This window comes from Vanellus vanellus, assembly GCF_965231255.1.
Source record: "Vanellus vanellus genome assembly, chromosome: 3".
Classification (NCBI taxonomy): domain Eukaryota; kingdom Metazoa; phylum Chordata; class Aves; order Charadriiformes; family Charadriidae; genus Vanellus; species Vanellus vanellus.
The window spans coordinates 20,968,940-20,988,084 of record NC_138907.1 but is presented as its reverse complement, the minus strand read 5'-3'; the positions used below and the strand labels follow the sequence as shown (position 1 = coordinate 20,988,084).

Sequence of the window (19,145 nt, the reverse complement as noted above, 5' to 3'; positions counted from 1 at the left end):
GCAACCTCTCTATGGTATTGGTGAGGAACGCCGCTGCTGTTGGATATTTTTGCTCCTCTGTTAAAATCCATTATGTTCTAAACCAAGTAGAACAAAGACCCATTGCTCTGGACCCCAGTATTTTCTCACTTGCTAACACCCCGTGGGGGTCACGGAAGTGTCTGTCACATCTCGGTGTCCCAGCAATGCCTTGGAGCTGCAACACTGACCCAAACCGGCAAAGAATCCGAGGTGTTATGAGGACGAGTCTGGACTGATGTCAGGGAGCCTGGGCACATACCGCACAGAGATCTGTGAAGTGAGCCAAGCGAGGGGAGACAACTGCCAGCTCAGAGACAGCTTCATGTTTACTTAAAGCTAGTCTCGCCCTGAGGTCTCAGTATTTAAGCCTATTATGAGAAAGAGAGCAGAGAACTCAAGGAAGGGGCAAGGACAGACTACACCAAGGTTTGCTTTGTGCATGCACTGCATTGAACAGGCCTGCAGAGAAACAATTGCTTTGTTCTTCACCTTGTTCTTCTTTGACCTTCCCAGCACTCTTCATACTTGGGGGCTTGCTGCACTTCCCATCCACAGCCATTTCCTCGTGCTCCATTTTCACCTCCGCACCCCAAGGTGAAAGTGCATGGAGAGACACGAGCTCCTGAAAGTCCTTGCTGGAGGATTTCACATCCTGAAGAAATTCCTCTGACACCACACGGACTTTGGCTTCTTTCACTTCTTCCATCTTCTTGCTCATTTTCTCCACATCCTCTGCAGAGGCAGGGTGGGAAATGGAGAAAAAAAAAGCATCAGTGAGATTTCAGACTTTAGCCCCTCCTTCTGGCTGTGATTCACAGCTCTCTAACACTTTGTGGAAACAATTCTACCACATTTTGGATTCACCATGTTCTTTGGAGAGAAAAATTCCCATTAGCTTAAAGCTGTAGCTTGGGCTAGAGCAGGAACACTCCTGTTTTACCTGGCTGGTCCAGGTCTCCCCTTCCTGGAGCTGGACTGGGGCTGCACCAGTCCCTCTTGGACCTCCTGGCAGGTGGGAACAGATCTCCTACCTCAGCAGCCAGTTTGCACCTCGACTTCAACAGGGAGCAAGAGCAGACCCTAAGTTGCCAGCAGAGAAAACAACTGCCCTCAGGCACCTACAGTCAGCTCTGTGGCTTCTCCAAGGCAAGCGTGGACACAGCTCCCAGCACCTGTCATCACAAGAAGGGGGGCTTCCACACCACCATGGTCTGCATACAGACCCAAGATCTAGCTGCTGCAGACCCAACAGAGCCTTATGGCACAACCCACAGAGTTAACATGCTGGGTAAGTAAAACTCAAACAGCACACATCTGTCTTACTTTTCCAAGAACACTAAGGCCACATGCGCACACAAAACATTCTCCCTAATACAAACACTAATCCCCAGACAGCTCCGAAGACGTGTGTCCTTTAATCCGCTCAGCTCTGTTACCAGTGCTATCAGTAACCAAGACACAGCTGCTCACTCTGCGTGCTGATGCACAGGGTGGCCTTGTTAGCTGTTGTCGTCATCTTTCCTCCCAGGTCCTCCACAATGCTCTTCACCTCCTCCTTGTTCTTTGACAGCTTTCCAAGAACCAGGATCTTCATGTTGGTCAGCGGTTTGTCTAGGGGTTTGGAAATAACACAGCTTGTTAGCAACAGGCACGGAGCCCCCCCAGACAAGTAACAAACACAAAGGGACAGCATCCCCCACAGTCAGTACAACCAGCCCAGCATCAGGGAGACAAGGGTCCAAGCAGGTCTGACCTGCATTAAGCAAGCAAGAGGGAGCTCCCCTGCACCTAGGAAATGCAACAGAGCTCAGCACCCACCAACAAACAGAAGGGATGGAAGACAGGGAAGATGGATATGGTATTTGCCTGCCCCCCCCCTTTTTTTTTTTTAATTAAACACAAAAAAAACCAAACACACAAAAAATCAGTCTGCTTCAAATACTGTGCTACTAGAGACTCTGCTCTGCTTCCCTCTTCTTTTGACGCCTGGACAGTAGAGAAATTCACTGTAACATGAAAGCTCCTGCCTCTTCAGAAGGAAATCTGTTTTCGAGGGGCTGGAGAAAGAGGATTGTCTCTCAAGCAACAGTGTTCCTACATTACAGTACATTTGAGTCTTGACAGTACAAGGTTGTATCATCCAAACTCCGTAACAAGTCAGAAGCAAACTGGTAACCATCCGAGGCTTCATCACATCGTGTTAACACTTTGCAGTGTATGTGGGTCCTGGATGTCTAAGAGCACATCTGCACTGCTACAGATAAAAGCTATTAAACCTGGTTCACCAACTGAGGGTTTTATTTCCTCTTCTTCCCCCAACTCAGATTAGTTAAGTTGCTAGCAAACAAAGTAACTTGGCTTTAATTCTGGTCAATGTTTTGAGTTTACTTTCAGGGCACACTGGGGCTGGAATCAGCTTGCCAATCAGAACTAAGACCCGGGTTACTTTGTCTTTATTGCTAAAATAACATGATCTGGCTAAAATTAGCTGTGCAGAATTCCTCCCACCCTTTTCATTAAGTAACAATAATCCCCTGCTCCCAAAACTACGGCCAGGGCTAAGAAGGCTGAATAAGAAAGAAGCCAGCATAGCTCTTAGTGGACAGGCTATACCACCAAAGCATGCAACTCATTCCAACAGTGTAGGGGACAGGGGATTTCTGGAACCCAACCTGTTGCCAATTTGTGGGCTGGAGAGAGCGTATCTATTTTGCATAAGGGGAGTCAGTGATTGGTGAAGCCAAATCCCAATGGAGGATTTAAAACCCAAAACTCTTGCCCTTAAAACCTAACACAATGTGGAATATCTGGCATTATGGAGGTCCCTGGATGTCCCCCAAGAAACCAAGCAAGAAGGCATTGCACAGCAAGTCTCCCTTGGGACACGTTTTGCAACATTAGCCTTTCAGTTTCTGATTCACTGCAAACACATCATTTCCTCACCATCCACAAATAACCAAACTGATTTGTTAGAAAACAACCAGGACTTCAAGCCCATGTCCCCAGGCAACCCACCATATCAGGGTCTACCTGCACTAGGAAGGTGAAGCACATGAGACTCTGCTATGCTATTTTTTACCAGGAGAGCTCTGCCTACTTGGGGGCAGGAGAACAGCATGCCTTTCAGGGTGGCATGCTTATCTGGCTGGGAATGACATTACACACCATCCTGAATTCCGGTAACTCATGCCCAGCCAACTGCTTACCTCTGGGTGCAGACACAGTCTCTGTCACGGGAGCAGATGCGGAGGGAGGAGGCACAGAGTTCACAGTCGCAGCATCTGGAGGGAATACCCTGTCCTGCTTCTTACACTTAAATTTCTTCAGGTAAGGAATTTCCCGAAACTCCTGTGGGATGGAAGCATAAGTAGAGTTCAAAACGAACAAATAATATTATAAGATTTAAAGACTAAATTGAGCACTGGCCAGATGTTGGCATTTACTGCACATCTTGGAAAGGATTTCCGAGACATTCATACTAAGGTTGGCAAATATCCACTTTACTGACTAGGAAAGCAAAGCCAGAAGAGGGTAAATGATGAGTTTCAAATCAAATCAGCAACATCTCTTTCAATTTAGCATTACTGGAAAAAATATGATTTAGTTATGCATTAGCTGTACTTATTCAATCTCCTTACAAGAGGAGATTTCTTACCGTCAGTTAAGAAACATGCTTCAGATCATCAAATTGCGGTAAACACCCACCTTTGGGATTACCCAGTCTTTCCTGTTGGGAGTCTGTGTTTTAGCAACACACTTAGTCCAGGCTGTAATATCCCCTGAACAGTAATACGCATCACTCTTGAACACAAACTGCCCCTTACACTCCTCGCAGGGAAGCAGAGCTCCAAACGCCATCCCATCTGCTACTCGGTCCAAAATCTAAAGCAACAAAGAATACAAAGCAGGTCACGCCAGAAGGACGTTGGAAGCCCACGCAGTACATTACACTGGGCTGCGCAGGAAAATAACTGCCCAGCTGCTGGCATGCAGACTTAGACATTTCCAGTGCTTGTCATGCACACACTGCACATAAACCAAGACTCTTACCAGAACCGATTGATTTACAACACCTTAAAGACCTGAGATGATATTTCCTGGTCACACCATACCTGCTGAAACCCATGGCTTGCAGTCTCTCCTATCCAGATCCAGCATTCAGGAGAGCATACCCACCATACAGCACCCGACCCAGCAGCCAAGCCAGAACAGCCAAGGAGGAGACGAGCTACTGCATCTGAGCATGAGTAGGTAGGCAGGAGTATAGGCTCAGACAAGTCCCAGTTTTCTTCCCTAGAAAGTATTTCTTGACCATTCTGAGTCTAGACACTTCCCACAACCCAGCCCACACTCCCTACTAAGAGTCTTAATAAATACAAATACTTAAAGTGATGTGTGGCTCCAAAAGAGAAAAGACTTTCACAAGTTATGCAGACTGAAAAGTGACTGTTTCAGAAAAGATGCCAGAAAAGAATTTGTGCAATTATTGCTTATTTTTGCATTATTTTTAATAGTTGAGAGAGGAGATGTGAAGTGCCATAAAGAACCTGCTCCTGTAGAGCCACCAACAAAAAGACTCATGGACCCGTTTGGGCATAACAGAATAAAGGCACATCACTGAGACTAAAGCGCTGAATTCAGCATCACACACCACCACACAGCTCTTCACAAGCAAGCCTAACAGCAATATCATCAGAGTCCTGGGACAAAAGGACTGGGCATTGCACTGAATCTCTTTCTGAAGTGTTATGTTAGGAACATGCTTCAGACTTGTGGACCTTGCAGCAATATTGGTTCAGGTTGGCTTCACTGATTCAACGACCCAGCACACATGCAAAGCAACTACAGACCAACTCACAGCATTCTCCCCTGAAGGAACTTCCTGCTTGTTGGCGATCAGCAGCTCTTTCAGGTCGTTAGTGGAGCAGACCTTCCGCAGCTCATCCTTGATGCCCCAGATCAGCTCTGTCTGCTCCTGTTGACAAAACCCAGCAGCTTAGCTACTTGCAACTGATTGCTTTCTAAGAACACTCCTAAAACTGCAGTATGCGGACAAGCTTTTAGCAAGCCCATGGTATCTTAAACACAGACTGTGAGATGAAAAGCACCAAGAACCAGTAGCTTTACCAAAAGGGAGAGTCACACATTTTACCCAAAAACCTAGAGCACGTCTTTAAAGCCACATATTTCAGATTTCAATATGAATACATGAACACATGGCAGCTTCAGCAAATCCTCTCTCTTGAGATTACATGCAGAAGGACAACCCTATGGGATCTGTATAAACCAAGGCTTCTCAATCACGTACGTGTGAAGAAAGGCCACAGAGTAACCTTTACAGCACTATCCCACACAAGAAGGTACAAGCGATACTAACAAGACAACTAGCTTTTAGGTAGAGCGGAACCTGTGTTTCTATCACACTTCTACCCTCAGCCAGCTCTCAACAGACTTTGCAAATATGACCTAACTAGTTGACACTGCCAACAGCAGGGATGAGGCTGCATTTGAGCCTTGCATTAAAATAAAAATCAGAAATGCTGATCGGCACTGTTCTTTTAAGCCACCTAAGCATAAGAGGAATTTCTACCAGATCAGTCAGCTGCAGCAGTGCGGAGGAGCCTGCACATTCTTTTGGGCCTTTCTACAGAAGGTGAACTTCATCACACTTGATGAAACACTGTTAAAAAAAATTAATGAACCCAAAGTTAACCCTGTTACACAAATTGCCTTGACCTGTCCTAAACATCTGCATTGCAGCAGCAAAACCTTGGTAACATCTCAGCTAAGTTTCGTTGAAAATTCAGGTATTGCCACACAAAAAAAAAGAAAACTTTTGTCCAAAGATGGACACACCATTTTTCTACAGCTCCATTAAGACTTCAATTGCAGCAAAAGCAGCTTGTTATTTTTTTTTTCTTGGAAAGTACCTATGCCAAACCTTCAATAAATACAAAATTCCTGATGCTCTACTGGGAATTATTCCCATGATGTTCTAGAAACTGAAAGGTAGAAAGCTGTGATCCATCACACTTTGTACCCAAGAACTGAACACAGCTCTCCAGAGGATGAAAAAGACATGATTTCTTGTTAATCTAGTTCTGCACTTTACCTCTGTTTAATTTTGACAATGAGCTATTTATTGGTTTCCAAGCTCTTCTGCAACAGCGCTCAAGCTCACAACCAGATGATACAGGAAGGACCACAGAACCATCCTCCCTAAGAAAGAAGGCATTTAACCTAATCTATTTAAATCCAATAAGCACAGGTCCTAGAAAATTTCCTTCCTGTTTCAGGAGACAACCGCAGGGTGAATTGCCTTCAGCAAAGCCTTAGTGACAGGGCACCTCCTGTGCCAGGACACGAGGACCGGCTGTGCTGCAAGTCTGCTTTGTCTGGGCGCCAGGTACAGCCCCTCTCTAGGTGCCACAGCTCTCCAGTTCATGCCTGAGACTGCGCTCTTCTAACGAAGCCGTTTTTAGGATGTGATCAGCTAAAACTCACCTTCAGCTGTTTTTCCTGCTTTGATTCTTTCTCTTTTTCTTTTTTCTGTTTCTTTTTCGCAGTCACATTTCCATCTACCTCTTCTCCTTTTCTCTTTCTAATAGAGAAAACCAAGACAAAACACACACACATGAAAGGAAGTTATTTAAATGCCTCTCCAGCAGTTATCAGAGCTCAGTTTACTGACTGCTGATATCTGCAGAGGCATGAATATCCTCAGTTTTGGCAGGCAAACCCATTTTTCAAATTCCTCAGTGCTAGATTGTAGACACGTACTTGGCTCCATGATGTGAGCCGCCTCAATCAGGTCAGGTATACTTAGAGCTTATCCACGGGGTAACTGTATGGTGTGGCAGAAGAGCACATGAAACACTGCAACATTTTCAGGCATATTCATCTACACCTGTATTAGTTACACCAAAGGCATACCTAAGAATCACTGAATATAACCATATCTCTCCAAATCTGAGGAGGTGTAGCAATGCAGATTAAAAGACTAGTGTCTTTCAGCTGAACTAACAGCTTGATTTTTTTCAGCTTAGACAGTCCATATTGAAATACGGGACAACAAACATGATAACTTTAATAGTCTAACACACTGGGAAACTAGATATTTCCCCACTAGTTTCTCTTCAGACTGGAATTAAGTCAGGTCTGATATCAGACAGGAGGAAGTTTCTACTTGCAAAGTGCTCCCAGGCACTTGCAAAGTGCTCCAGGATAGTGGTTTCGTGCTCTACTACTGTGCAGTTGTGTGTGAGGGAATTTATTGTTATGAGCTGGGGCCTTAGAGCTGTGCAGGGAGGAGTTACAGAAAACGCTGCTTGAGAAAGACTGAAAAGAAGAGGAAGCCAAATGAAAATCAGGGGATTTTGGCAGACTTCAGAATGACAAGAGACCTCAGAGGAAGATAATTTATGTTTCCAATGTCATGTCATCCCCTTGGTCTGCCCAACTTCAAAATAGATCAATATCAATAAATCAAATCACTGTGTGCTCTCCTCGTGAGGAGATAAAGGGAAATTTTGCCCCACTTGAGGCAGGATGGGCCTGCAACTTGAGGCAGAGCATGAACATAGGTTGGATCTCACACTTCATTTTGACAGAGCTGTTATCGTTTCAAAACACCAGCCAGGTTTCTTTTTAAGAAAGCATCTGTCTTAATTTTATAAGCTGTGGCTGATGGCTAAGCCATAAAGTTGACATTCTCAATTGCCCTCCTACTTACAATTTTAAACATTTCACATCTAGTACTTTGCTACCATTAAGACTAAGCCCGTATGACAGCTTAGTAGCTATAAAGCTGAAGGAGGATGTCAAAAGGTACTCTTCTCCCTAAGACTCACGCATGAAACACCTGTAAATTCTAGTAATTGTCCTGGCCCTAAAATTGGGCCAAGTTCTCATTTTATTTGCAGTGGCCACCACCAGCCCATCGTTAGCACCTCTGACCAAACAACGATTCAGAGCACTCTGTGAGTCTTTAAGGGGCTGGTTTTGCAGAAGAGCTAATCTTTCAGCTGTCCCCCTTCACGGTGGTCCCATCAGTCTGGTCCGTCAGTCTGAGCTGGGGCTACACTGTGAAGCGCACTGCCTCAGGAGGGAACACAGCGGCACTGTGGTACCAGCAATGGCTTGCATTTCTTGAGAAAAGCTCCATCTTGTTTTCTAAATCAGGCAAGCAGGAGCCAGGGTGACGGGACTGGATACAGTGCACACACAGCCGTGCCTTCACAAGTCCCCAGGCCAAGCAAGTCCCCTTTCCTCCCCTTCTGCAGCCCCTGCAAGGGGCAAAAGGAGAGTGTCCGCTGAGCCCCACCACAAGGATCACGAATTCTCTAAGTTTTAAGAGAGTCACGGGTACACAACATAATCTGGGAAAAACATAACAGCTTGAGGGCAAAGTGCTCTGCTGCACCTTCCCAAGCCGCAGGGCTTAATAATATAAGTATTTAAGATGGGTGCCCAAATGCAGTGTATCTTCAGTGCCTTTCCTTCAGCAGGCTGACAGGCTGCCTCCAGCAAGCCATCGCTCACTCCTATGCTGTAACTTGTCTCCCAGTCTTCAAAAGGAGGAAAGCCAGCAAACCAACCGCCAGAAGGCGATCACCCTGCCGAGAGGCCCCGTGACCCAGGGAAAGCATCCAAATTCCACAGGGACTCACACTTCTGGCAACTCATCCTCAGTCAAGGGGAGAGTGGGTTGCTCTCTCAGACATACTGTACCTGTTCCAGCCATTTGAACAAACCACATAGCAGGAGGGATCATCCTGACTGCGGAGAGGCATAAATCAGTCAGTCACCGCCTTCTCTTTTTTCCCTGGCTATGCCCAAGGCTTAAAGCAAACACTAATCATCATTGTATACAGCCTGGAGATAGGAATGGCAAAGCCAAATTCATCTCACATCTTCCCCAAACAGCAAATTTTAGAACAACCAACAAAATACACACTCACTGACACACATTAATTTTATCTTCCATCCTTGGGACCAAACATTGTTTGTTGCTAACAGCAGCTGGGTGCTACTGCGTACACCCTTTCTCCTGCTGGAGAAGGGACAGTCTTCCCACATTAAACAGGTATGGCCCAACAGCTTGCTTTGAAGGATCAGTACTTACCAGCCAACACAAACCACTTCTTCTCACCTCCATAGAGGAAACACAACTACAGGATTTATTACAGCTTTTGAGAAGATGAAGAGGGAGGTGAACTGTCCCACTCTAGCCTGGCCCTTCCTTATCATCTACTCTCTATTTTTCACACGTTCCCCTCCCTACAATGAAAATGAAAGGTGGAAAGGGCAGTCACGACAACCCTGGATAAAACACGCAGCCAAGACAGGGAGGAACAAGAACTCCTCTCTTCTCCTCCTCCCTGTAAAGCACCACCAGATTGCTGATGACCTGAGTACTCACCCTCTGCCTCAGGCAACCTCAGCAGTTAATCTGGTGCTGCATGACATCTCCAGAACCACACTTTGCTCCTGTCCTGGGCAGCAGTTCCACCCAAACAAGTGAGGCAGAAACTACAGGAAAGTATCACAGCTTGGAGCAGGATGGCGAAACACATGCTACCAAAGAAACAAAGTCAAAGGGAGCTTGCAGGCTGCCACTGCATTTCCCACATCAGTACACGAGCACCCTTTCCACAGAGAAGCTGCTGGCAAGGACACAAAATCCTCTTTCCCCAGGCCTACGAAGTGCTGGCACTCGGGCACGACAGCTTGTAGCCCAGGGGAGGCCCAGCATGTCTCATCCAGAGCTGACCAAGGAAAGGAGCCAGGCTCCTTGCAGGAAACCTTCCAATTTTTGCCCTTCAGAGGCAAGGGATTTTCCAATCTATCCTTGGTAGCCCTGCTCGACACTTCTCTCATCTGCCACAGGCACATCACACCGCTGTCCTTACAGAAAGGGCTGACAGGGCAGTCCCAAAGTCTGAGCTTCTCCTCAGAGCATGGGCTAGACATGCAGAAGCAGCACGTGAATTTGGATGTGTAACACCTGAATTGCAGAGACAACTGAGTCAAGATGCAATTTGGATGCAGCACAATTAGAAATATCTTTAGAGATCATTTTGAGAATCTCACCCAGAGCAGATGCTGTAACATCATTTCTGCGAGATGCTGTACTTTCTGTCATCAATTTCTGTCATCTGACTGAACGCACAAGATGAATTATTGGAAGTAACTGCGTCTCATTCAAGATGCTGGGGTGTTTTTCTTTTGGCTTCTCCAGAAATTCTGTGCTTTCTTGGCAGAAAATCACCAGGTAGGAAGCACACCACACCTCTCCACTCATTCTGTTTATTTACATTCTCACTCATTCAGTTTGTTTGACAGACAACTCTTTTTCCAATTGACCCTTAATACCCTTGGCTCAAGCACACAGTCCAAACGGCAGAAGAAAGGTAGCAGAGCGTAAGAGCCAGCCAGCACCTTCACGGTTGAGGGACTTGTTCATGCAGTGCTTAGAAAGCAGGAAAGATGAGATGTCCTGCTGCTTTTCTGGCATGAGGTCCTGGTTCACATTACCCTACATCACCAGTCTAAGCTTTTTTCCACTGCAATTCTAGGCTTTTATTTACACAGTGACTTGGCAAACTACTCTGTGGCCTATCTTTACAAAGCCTTCATATTTTGCATAGCATCCCAGAAGTGGCCCAGAAAAGCAGAGTCAGGGCAGACAACAGAAACACTTACACAGTCAAATCTCTAGAGCTTTGCTGAAGACATGAGAGAAAACTACAAATAACCCTATTAAACTCACACAGTGTTCTAGGACAAAGCAGAACACGCACCTTGGCACAAAAAGCAAAGGACTACTTGAAAAGCTGCAAGTGCATTAAAACTGTACTTCTACTTATATCCTGCAATGCACACAACACAGTGGTAAAACGCCTGTGTGAAAAGACGGCAGGTTGCTGGGCAGATGCAGACAGCTCATCTCAGCCTCCAGTGGTTCAGAGTCAGACGAAGAGTGCAGAACCTGACAGAACCTGCAGCACCTGCTCCTGCGGTACTGCAGGACCTTCCCCATGGCACCCACACCACTGCTGAACGCTTCTGGAGCAACTATTTGCCAGCCAGCAATAAAACGTGGAAGCTGAATGGCCTCCTAACAACACATAGCTTAGTTTATGCATGCTCTGTTCTGTCACCTCTGCCCAAAGATGACACTCACACACAGAGCTCTACACACTACGCCATGCCCATCAGCCACATATCTGAAGGACCAATACTGACAAAGACTGCACCAATTAAGCATGGTTACAGCTTCTCAGAACCCACTCACTGGACAATTTCACAGTGAATCTTTGCAAAGGTAAAGCTAAATTCAGTCTACAAGTACACAGAGAAGCCCAATGACAAGATCTTTCCTGTTTGCAGGACCCAGGAACATCTTGTGTTCCTTCCTCCATGGGGACAGTGCAACACTGGCTTGTATTATGAAGCATAAGCCTGGTCAAAGTCACTTCAAAAGCAAGTAACAAAAGCCTTCAGTAACGGAGAAAGATTGACCAAAGCTATCAGGCCACATGGAAGCACTGCTCTGTCAGTACAAGTTCTGTCAAGAGCCTCCACTAAAAATTTAAATGCAAGACAATGAAATTTCAGTCATACCATAAGAGATATAGCAAACAAAAGCATCCAAGTGTAAGCACGATGCAGCCAATAAACACCATTATCAGATTCAGTGCCTGTCACAGATCAGTGGGTGGCTCATAGATAAGACATGTCAAATCAATTCTTTAACAAGTGGTTAGAGCAGAGAAACCATCACTGATAACAGCATCACACAAGGAGGCACAGACCCCAGCATCCATTTGTATTAAGCATGCATTATACTATGGCTGAAGGCCCTACATCAGCTCCTCCAAGTCACAGCTGCTGGTCTCTGCATTTTCTCAAGGCAGTCACAGGAGGCAAATGGACCGCACACTCCCAGGGATGAGGCATTTGTCTGTTGTCACCTGCCTAAGGTCACAGGAAGGGCCAAATCCTCCTACAACCAATATTCTTTAAGAGAGACAACAATGTCACAAAACATTTATCACGGATGTATTTGAAGGCAAGCAACGGTTCCTCTAGACAATGCAATTTGTTACATTGCCCACATACCCTTCACTCTTGGTAGCCGGGAGCTGCTTCTTCAGAGTTTCTTTATCTTCAGCTTTCAAGATGCTGAAGCCCAGGAGCTGGGCAGCCCCGTACACCGGGAGGAAGCCCAGCTCTGCTCGGCGGCTCACAAAGCAGTCCGGGTGGTACCAGTTATCTATCATTCCCAGCTGCGGCTTTTCAGGATGCACCATCTTCTTGGAAATCCGGATCTGGCCCTGAGGCAGATTAAAGTAACACAAGAGCAATCATCAGGCCGTTCGGGAAAGAGCAGGATGTTAACAAGCTCGTTACCAACATGATGCTTCCTAAACACCTGTAAAACAGCAACAGTTCCTCTACCAAAGCCTGCAACAGTTTTTTCTTCAAGCCCTTTCACTACAGTTCCTCTGCTTTTTTGCTCTTTCTAGGTTGAAAAAAAGAGTCCTTTAAGCACCTTTCTGTTCAAAAACCACTTAGAATGGGTAATCCTGTAGTCTTCACTCCCTCAATTCCCACAGTAAACTTGAACAAGCAAAACTCATGTGACCAAACCCCATGCAGCCAACTCTATAAACTAACTTTCTGTCACTACCGCTCAAGCAACAGCGCTAACATGATCTCACCCCATCTTACAGCAAGTTACTTTTCAGATGCCCCACAAGTAGCTGTTTTAGGTACTTTTAGAATGTAATACTCCAACAAGGAAATGTCTACACAAAAATCACCAATGTTTCTGCAGATACAAGCATACTAGGACTGGTGTTTGGCCCTTGCTAACTGTACCCAACTGGCAGGTCTATTCACATATATCAGAGGCTCACAGCTTCATTTCGGCAATTGTCTTTAAAAGCAGAGCACCAAGTCATGTTCAACTACAGGGCTGCATAATTAATTAGCTGAAACACTGTTTTCCTCTGCTTTCATGGAATTAATACTGCACACAAACAGAGTCGATCTTGCTGAGGAGAAGGAAGAGGCCAACATCTTTGCAGTGCTGCAACAAGCAGGAAAAGCAGCAGTTAGTGGTGGCTCTCTTGCCACGGAAAGCTGGTGAGCGGCGTTCCAGCCAGTTCTAAGACTCAAGTGAAAGGAACCATCAGCAGGTTTGAAGCCCAGGCTACAGTGCCTGAGGGATGCCTTTACTGTCATCTGTCCAGAATGCAGCTGCTCCTCAGACACAGAAATGCAGCTCTGCAAGTTCTTTCCATGTGCGGGACAGACAGGAAGCAATTATAAAAGTCACTGTTTGAATTGGAATCGGTGGGAGAAAAGACAAGAGATGGAGAACTAAGAACAGCTTTTTACCTTTTCTATTTTCTGTTCACAGCCTTTGCAAGTACTTCTGTTAGACTTGGCATATTCTGCAGCAAAGTCATTTAGGCTCTTCTCAGCCTTGCCACCTCCTTCCTGTTCCCCTCCTTTTCCTGGAGAACAAAGGCAAATACAGAGTTCGGCTCGAAAAGGCATTCCCTTATTTTCTTATTCTCTGTCCCAGATTGTTAGCAGTCTGAATTAATAAACCTCTGTGTTCCATCTGTCAAGAACCTGGATACAGAGCAAGATAAGCAGTCTGTACTTAAAAGCACTGTTAAAATATGAAGAATTCTTTAGGCAACCAAGTAGCAACTGTACAGGATTGCTTATTTAATGATTTTAAAAAACTTTCAAAGATGCATAGAGCTGACCTTTTCTACCTCTTTCCTGAAAGCAGTGCAAAGTGAGATCTTACTGAAGAACTGACTGCAACAGGAGTCACAAATAGCTCTGCTTCAAAGCAGAAGTCCTCTTCCCAAGTGCTAGTCGTCTTTTATTTTTTGCATTGCTATGTTTCAACAGGCAGCCATCAATCTAAAACCGCCCACCATCCTTCGTTTACACAGAGGCATGGTGAGTTTATTCTGGTCTGTACTTAGACCCTTTTCACTTGCTCCCCTGACTTGCTTGTTCAGGGTGTACATTTTCAAAGAGCCACCATAACCATATGCTGCAATGAAGGTACCATTAAAACAACATACTACAAAAACATTTGTTAATATTAAAGAAAGGAAAACAAAATACATTTCTTGATAACAAGAAATATTTGGCAATACATCTGCTAACTGACTTGGCTTTTTCCCTCGTTGATTTAACATGCTGTATCATACTGCCAGCACCCTAGAGCATGGGGACACCACAACAAATCTTCTGACACCACTTGCTGAAGGGACATGGCAATCAAATAACCACAATAACAGCTTGAGAAGAGACCTCTGCTTACCTCCTCCTCCAGGGCCTCCAGTTTCAATGGCTTTCTTGATTTTCTCCTGATCTTCCCACCGAAGCTCAGAGAAGCCATCAATGTCCGCGTGGGACACAATTCGAGCCCGCTTCCAAAAGCAGCTGTAGTGGTGCCAGTGAGGGACTTTGCCATCAAACATGGGTGACTAGGAATAAAGCACATTACACCAAGATGAAGCAACTCCGACAGAATCGGGGGGGGGAGAACAAGATAAAAAGGAGTACCTGAGTAAACCAAGTGATTTTTTTTTCTTAATAGAGAGATGGATACTATTTAGGACAAAGTCTAAGAAGAAAAACTAATATGACAGACAAGCTGTTGGAGAGAGGTCCCAGAGCAGATAGACGTGGAAGAAGCATTTACCTAGCTAAACCAGTTCATCACCCTGCTGTTTAGCACATCTGTATTACTCAAAACAAAAAGGTCATAGCCTCAGTGTGGCTACACCGACCCTAAGCAGACAAGGAAAGGTTTATTCTGTATAAGAATCAGACCATCTGCAGTGATGAGCAAAGCAGAACAGAGGTTGTAGAAAAACAGCAATTGGCTCATCTGCTACAACCTCCTTTGAGACTCCTATAGCACAAGAGGCTGCTGGCCTCACTCTGCAGGACCTCTGAGAGCAACACACAGTCAGTCCCTTTGAAAGCCAAATTTTGCCTCAAGCAAAATGTCCATGCCCAGGAAAGCCCAACACCAATCAGAAGACAGAAGAAACAGCTCCAAGGACTATGGCCTGAAGAAATTCCTGAGGGGGCTGCAGGAGGCAGAGGCAAAATTTAAGGGAAAGAGCAGAGCCCAATGAAGTACTGCATCAGGACAGAAGCATCGCTCATGCCCTCCCCAAACGGCTGTTCCAGAGTGCCCTGCCTTGCACACGCCTCGACGTGAAGCGCTCCGCTTGCTTATGACTCAGACACATTAAGTACCAACCTGGCATTGTTCCGGTTATCCATCAGACAAAATAACCGTATAGTGGTTTGGCTTCAAGTAATGCACACAAAAACAACTGCTGTACTAATAATACTTAGCATTGTATAATTATTACTACTGATGATACAGAATTAATGACCTAGGAAAGCTTTCCACGTATCACTCACCAAGAAGAGGGAGATCTCCAAGCTGAAAACAGCAAAGAGTTTCATACACGAGCAGGAAGGAGGAGGAAAGGGCTTCAAAGACCACAACGTGGGACTAGGAGAACTGGGAGCCTCAATTACAACTAACCATCAACCCAAACTGTAAGAGGATGTTTATATTTCCAGCTGGACTCTTCTCACAAGCCAGGGTTCGGATTACCCAGTTACCCTCACAGCACCACAGACACACAGCAGCCACACTGGGGTTGCTCTCAATGTGTCTGGAAGGCACACACAGCTCTGGCACTGAAAGCTGGTCACCCCTGAGCTCTAGACTCACATTTGGAGTTTTCCTGTAGGACTCGTAGCGGCTCGTCCCTAAGACAAAGGCTTCGCACTGAGGTGCATGGAAGGGGGCAGAGCTGGCTCAGTCTTTAGGACAACCATGCAAGCAATGCATAGATCTCATTCACCACATAGAGTTGTGTACCTGAAGCATGACTTCTCTCCCTGTGGGAAATTAAACCTCCAGGCAAGCTAAACTTTGTTTACATAACTTCTCTCAGCTCACCTATCTTTAGACCATAGTTTCCTAAACAAACTATGGAAAAAGGAGAAATCGATTTGCTTTCATGTTGCACATGCAGGTAATAGAAACTGCTCAGTTCCACCTGGAAGCAAAAGTCAAAGCCGTACTGGTCCTGCAGGGCCTAGGTGCCTGCCCTGTGCCAAACACCGAGCATCCCACTGTCATTCAGAGCTTTTTATGAAAAAAAAAAAAAAAAAGAAAAAGAAAAACCAAGCCAAAAGGATGGCTACAGTAGAAATGGCACACAGCTAACAACTTTGCCTGGGCCTCCCTTTAATGACTTCTGCACAATTTGCAAAGCACCTCGGTGCACTGAAGGCAGCACAGAGGCTGCTCTGCAGGGGATTTCCCCAAGAGGAAACAAGGGGCCCGGGTGCTCTGGTGAAATTCAGGCCCTTGCAAGGGTTGGGATGCTCAGCAGCAGGGTGCATAAAGTGCTCCGCTGGCACAAAAACTGGCAGTGGGGAGAGGGAGCCCTTTGCAGAAGAGATCAAGCAAATTCAAGAGGTTGTGGAAGAAAAAAAAAAAAAAAATTACAAGTGGTTGGTGTAAGACCAGCAGTTTTGGGGAGGCGCTGGCTACAAGGCAGTGGCTGTGTGAGGGATGCCACAGTCCCAGCTGTTTCCCTACACCTGCCCCCAACAGATCACTCAATAAACCTAACCCTACACAAACAAACATGCTTCCTGAACTGTGGTCCCACAGGCCCCCCTGCTGAGGAAGGCTAACCCGCCCCGCACCAGCTTAAACTGCAGGGGAAGACAGGAAAGGATAACAAATGTGAGGGAAATGGAGCAGAAGCAGCCGGAGCAGGGGAGGAGGAGCGCGGACACCTCCAGCGAGCGACTGCGGGCAGCAGAAGAAACAAAAGAAAAAGGCAGCAGGAACACGTGCGAGCAAACGCCGCAGCTTTAACATCTTTCCCAGGGGATGGAGGCTCTGGGGAACAAAAGCGGAGGCAGATATTTCCCCTCCGGGGAACCAGCTCCTGCCTCCAAGCCGGGCAGACCTGCCAGCCCTGCCCCGGCAGCCCCCGCCCCGCGGGGTGCCGAGCCCCCCGGCAGCCCGGGCCGGGGACCACCCGGCCCTTCCTCGCCCCCTCCCCATGCGCCGCCTCTCCCAGGGCACAAGCGAGTCTCGGCCGCGCAGAAATTGCTCCTCAACGGGCCGGGAGCCACAGCACCCATCTGCAGGGCTCTGCTCGAGCGTTCGCACCCCATCTCCTTGCGAGCCTTCCATAAATACACATTCGTCCATTCGCTTATCTTTCACAGGGCACACAGCAGATTCAGCCCGCTGTCCATCCACACCACCTGAAGGCTGGAGGTGCCTTTCCATCTCCCCGGCTACCGACAAGCCGAGGCCCACCCGCAGCCTGGGAAGCTCTTCGACCTTCCCGAGCAACCCCCCCCCCCCGCCGCCTCCCGGGAGAGCGGCGTTCGCCTACCCCGCAGAGCCCCATTCCCTCCCCACATCAGGGTGCGATTTCAGGCCGGCCAAAACGGCAGCACGTACAGCCCTGTGCACAATTCCCAGCCCTGCGACAACCAGACGGGGCTCTTCCTTTCGTTTTGAAAGGAAGCCGAGCGAGCCTCTTCCCCAAAAGGCAAATAATTTGAGCAGCAAAACATGCCGTCGTATTCAGTTTTGCTAATTGCCGTCCAGCTCTCTCTTTCACGCCTGCAATGTGCCGAACACCTCCCCGTTGCTGGCAGCGCCAGCCCCACCGCCGGCCCTACAGCTCTCCCCGCTGTGAGGGGAGGGAGAGGGGAAGACGCTCGACCGTTCACGGCCTCGAACGTGTTTCGGGTCCGTTTTTGTTTCATATGCAAAGCACGCACCCAGCAGAGATTGCCCTGACGCCACGCAGAACACCCCCAGCGCCAGACGCTTCTCAGGGCACAGAAAAGCCGAAGCCACTGCGCTCGCTCGCCCCCCCCCGCTCGCCGTGTGACAACAAAGAGCCTCTGTGCGCGCCCCCGAGCCGACCCCTCCGCCTCTGCAACCCTCCGCTAAGGCACTTAACGGCGAACTTTGCACCGCTTCGCCTCCAGACGCCTTTACAGCCCGGGCTACCAACACCGCCCGCCCGCACGGCGAGCAGCTCTCACCCGACAGCTGCCGCGGGGGCGGCGGGGAGGGCTGGGGGCAGGGGTGTTGCAGGGACCGGCGGGGAGGGCTGGGGGCAGGGGTGTTGCAGGGACCGGCGGGGAGGGCTGGGGGCAGGGCTGCTGCAGGGACCGGCGGGGAGGGCGGCGGGCAGGGCTGCTGCAGGGACCGGCGCTGCCGCGGGGACCGCAGAGAGCGGCGGGCGAAGGCGCCGTTGCTAAAAATAGGCTGCGCTCGCCCCTGCAGCGGAGAGAGGCCCGGCCGAGCGGCCCTGCGCCGGGAGAGGGGCCTCGGCCCGGCCCCGCCGCCTCCGGCCGAGCCGCCGCCGGTGCGGGGCCGAGCGGTCAGCCGGCCACCCGCCCCGCGCCGGCCCGGGCCCCGCCACGCGGTACCTGCACCATGAGGGCCAGGCGCAGCGAGTCCTTGGCGATGCTCTCGCCGCACTTCTTGCAGGAAGCGCGGCCGCTCTTGGCGTACTCCGCCCGGTACAGCTTCTCCGCCGGCTCAGCCATCGCTGCTCACCGCCGCCGCCGCGGAGCCGCCCCGCGCCGCGCACCCGCCGCGCCGCGCTGCGCTCTCCCTCTCCCCCGTCCGCCGGAGAGGTAGCCGAGCGCCGAGCGCCCACCCCCGTCTCAGCGACCGGCCGGATCTGCCGCTCGGGCATCGATTCGGCGAGCCTGGCGGCGCCTGGAACGTTCCGGTTTGCTACGGTGTATCAATGGGGAGCGGCGGCGTGTCACGTGGCGGCGGGGCCGCGCTACCCCAGGGGCCCGACCACGGGCTACCGGATCCGGGATGGGGCGTTTGATGGTCGCCGAGCGAAGTCCCCCTGCCTGGGGAGCTGCAGGGAGGACCGCCTGCCCGGCTCCCGCTGGGTAGCCCCGGGAGGTGGGGAGAAACGGGGCGGTTTGTGTCCGGTGCCGCGGGCTGCCGTGGTCTCGGGAGAACCTGCGCTCGGCAGCTATCA

The 19,145-nt window shown here is 48.6% G+C and overlaps 1 protein-coding gene across 1 annotated transcript in view; it reads right to left on the bottom strand.

Annotated features, from left to right (window-relative positions):
• PARP1 (poly(ADP-ribose) polymerase 1) overlaps positions 1-18,766 on the bottom strand; it is a 34,968-nt gene extending 16,202 nt beyond the window's left edge. The window contains exons 1-10 of the mRNA XM_082481721.1: positions 18,571-18,766; positions 14,381-14,546; positions 13,429-13,547; positions 12,145-12,359; positions 6,526-6,622; positions 4,880-4,996; positions 3,727-3,903; positions 3,228-3,369; positions 1,492-1,632; positions 511-753 (exon numbers count right to left, since the gene is read on the bottom strand). Of these exons, the coding sequence (XP_082337847.1) occupies positions 511-753; positions 1,492-1,632; positions 3,228-3,369; positions 3,727-3,903; positions 4,880-4,996; positions 6,526-6,622; positions 12,145-12,359; positions 13,429-13,547; positions 14,381-14,546; positions 18,571-18,690 (1,537 nt within the window). The 5' untranslated portion in view covers positions 18,691-18,766. The remainder of the gene's footprint in view (positions 1-510; positions 754-1,491; positions 1,633-3,227; positions 3,370-3,726; positions 3,904-4,879; positions 4,997-6,525; positions 6,623-12,144; positions 12,360-13,428; positions 13,548-14,380; positions 14,547-18,570) is intronic.
• Positions 18,767-19,145: the final 379 nt, after the last annotated feature.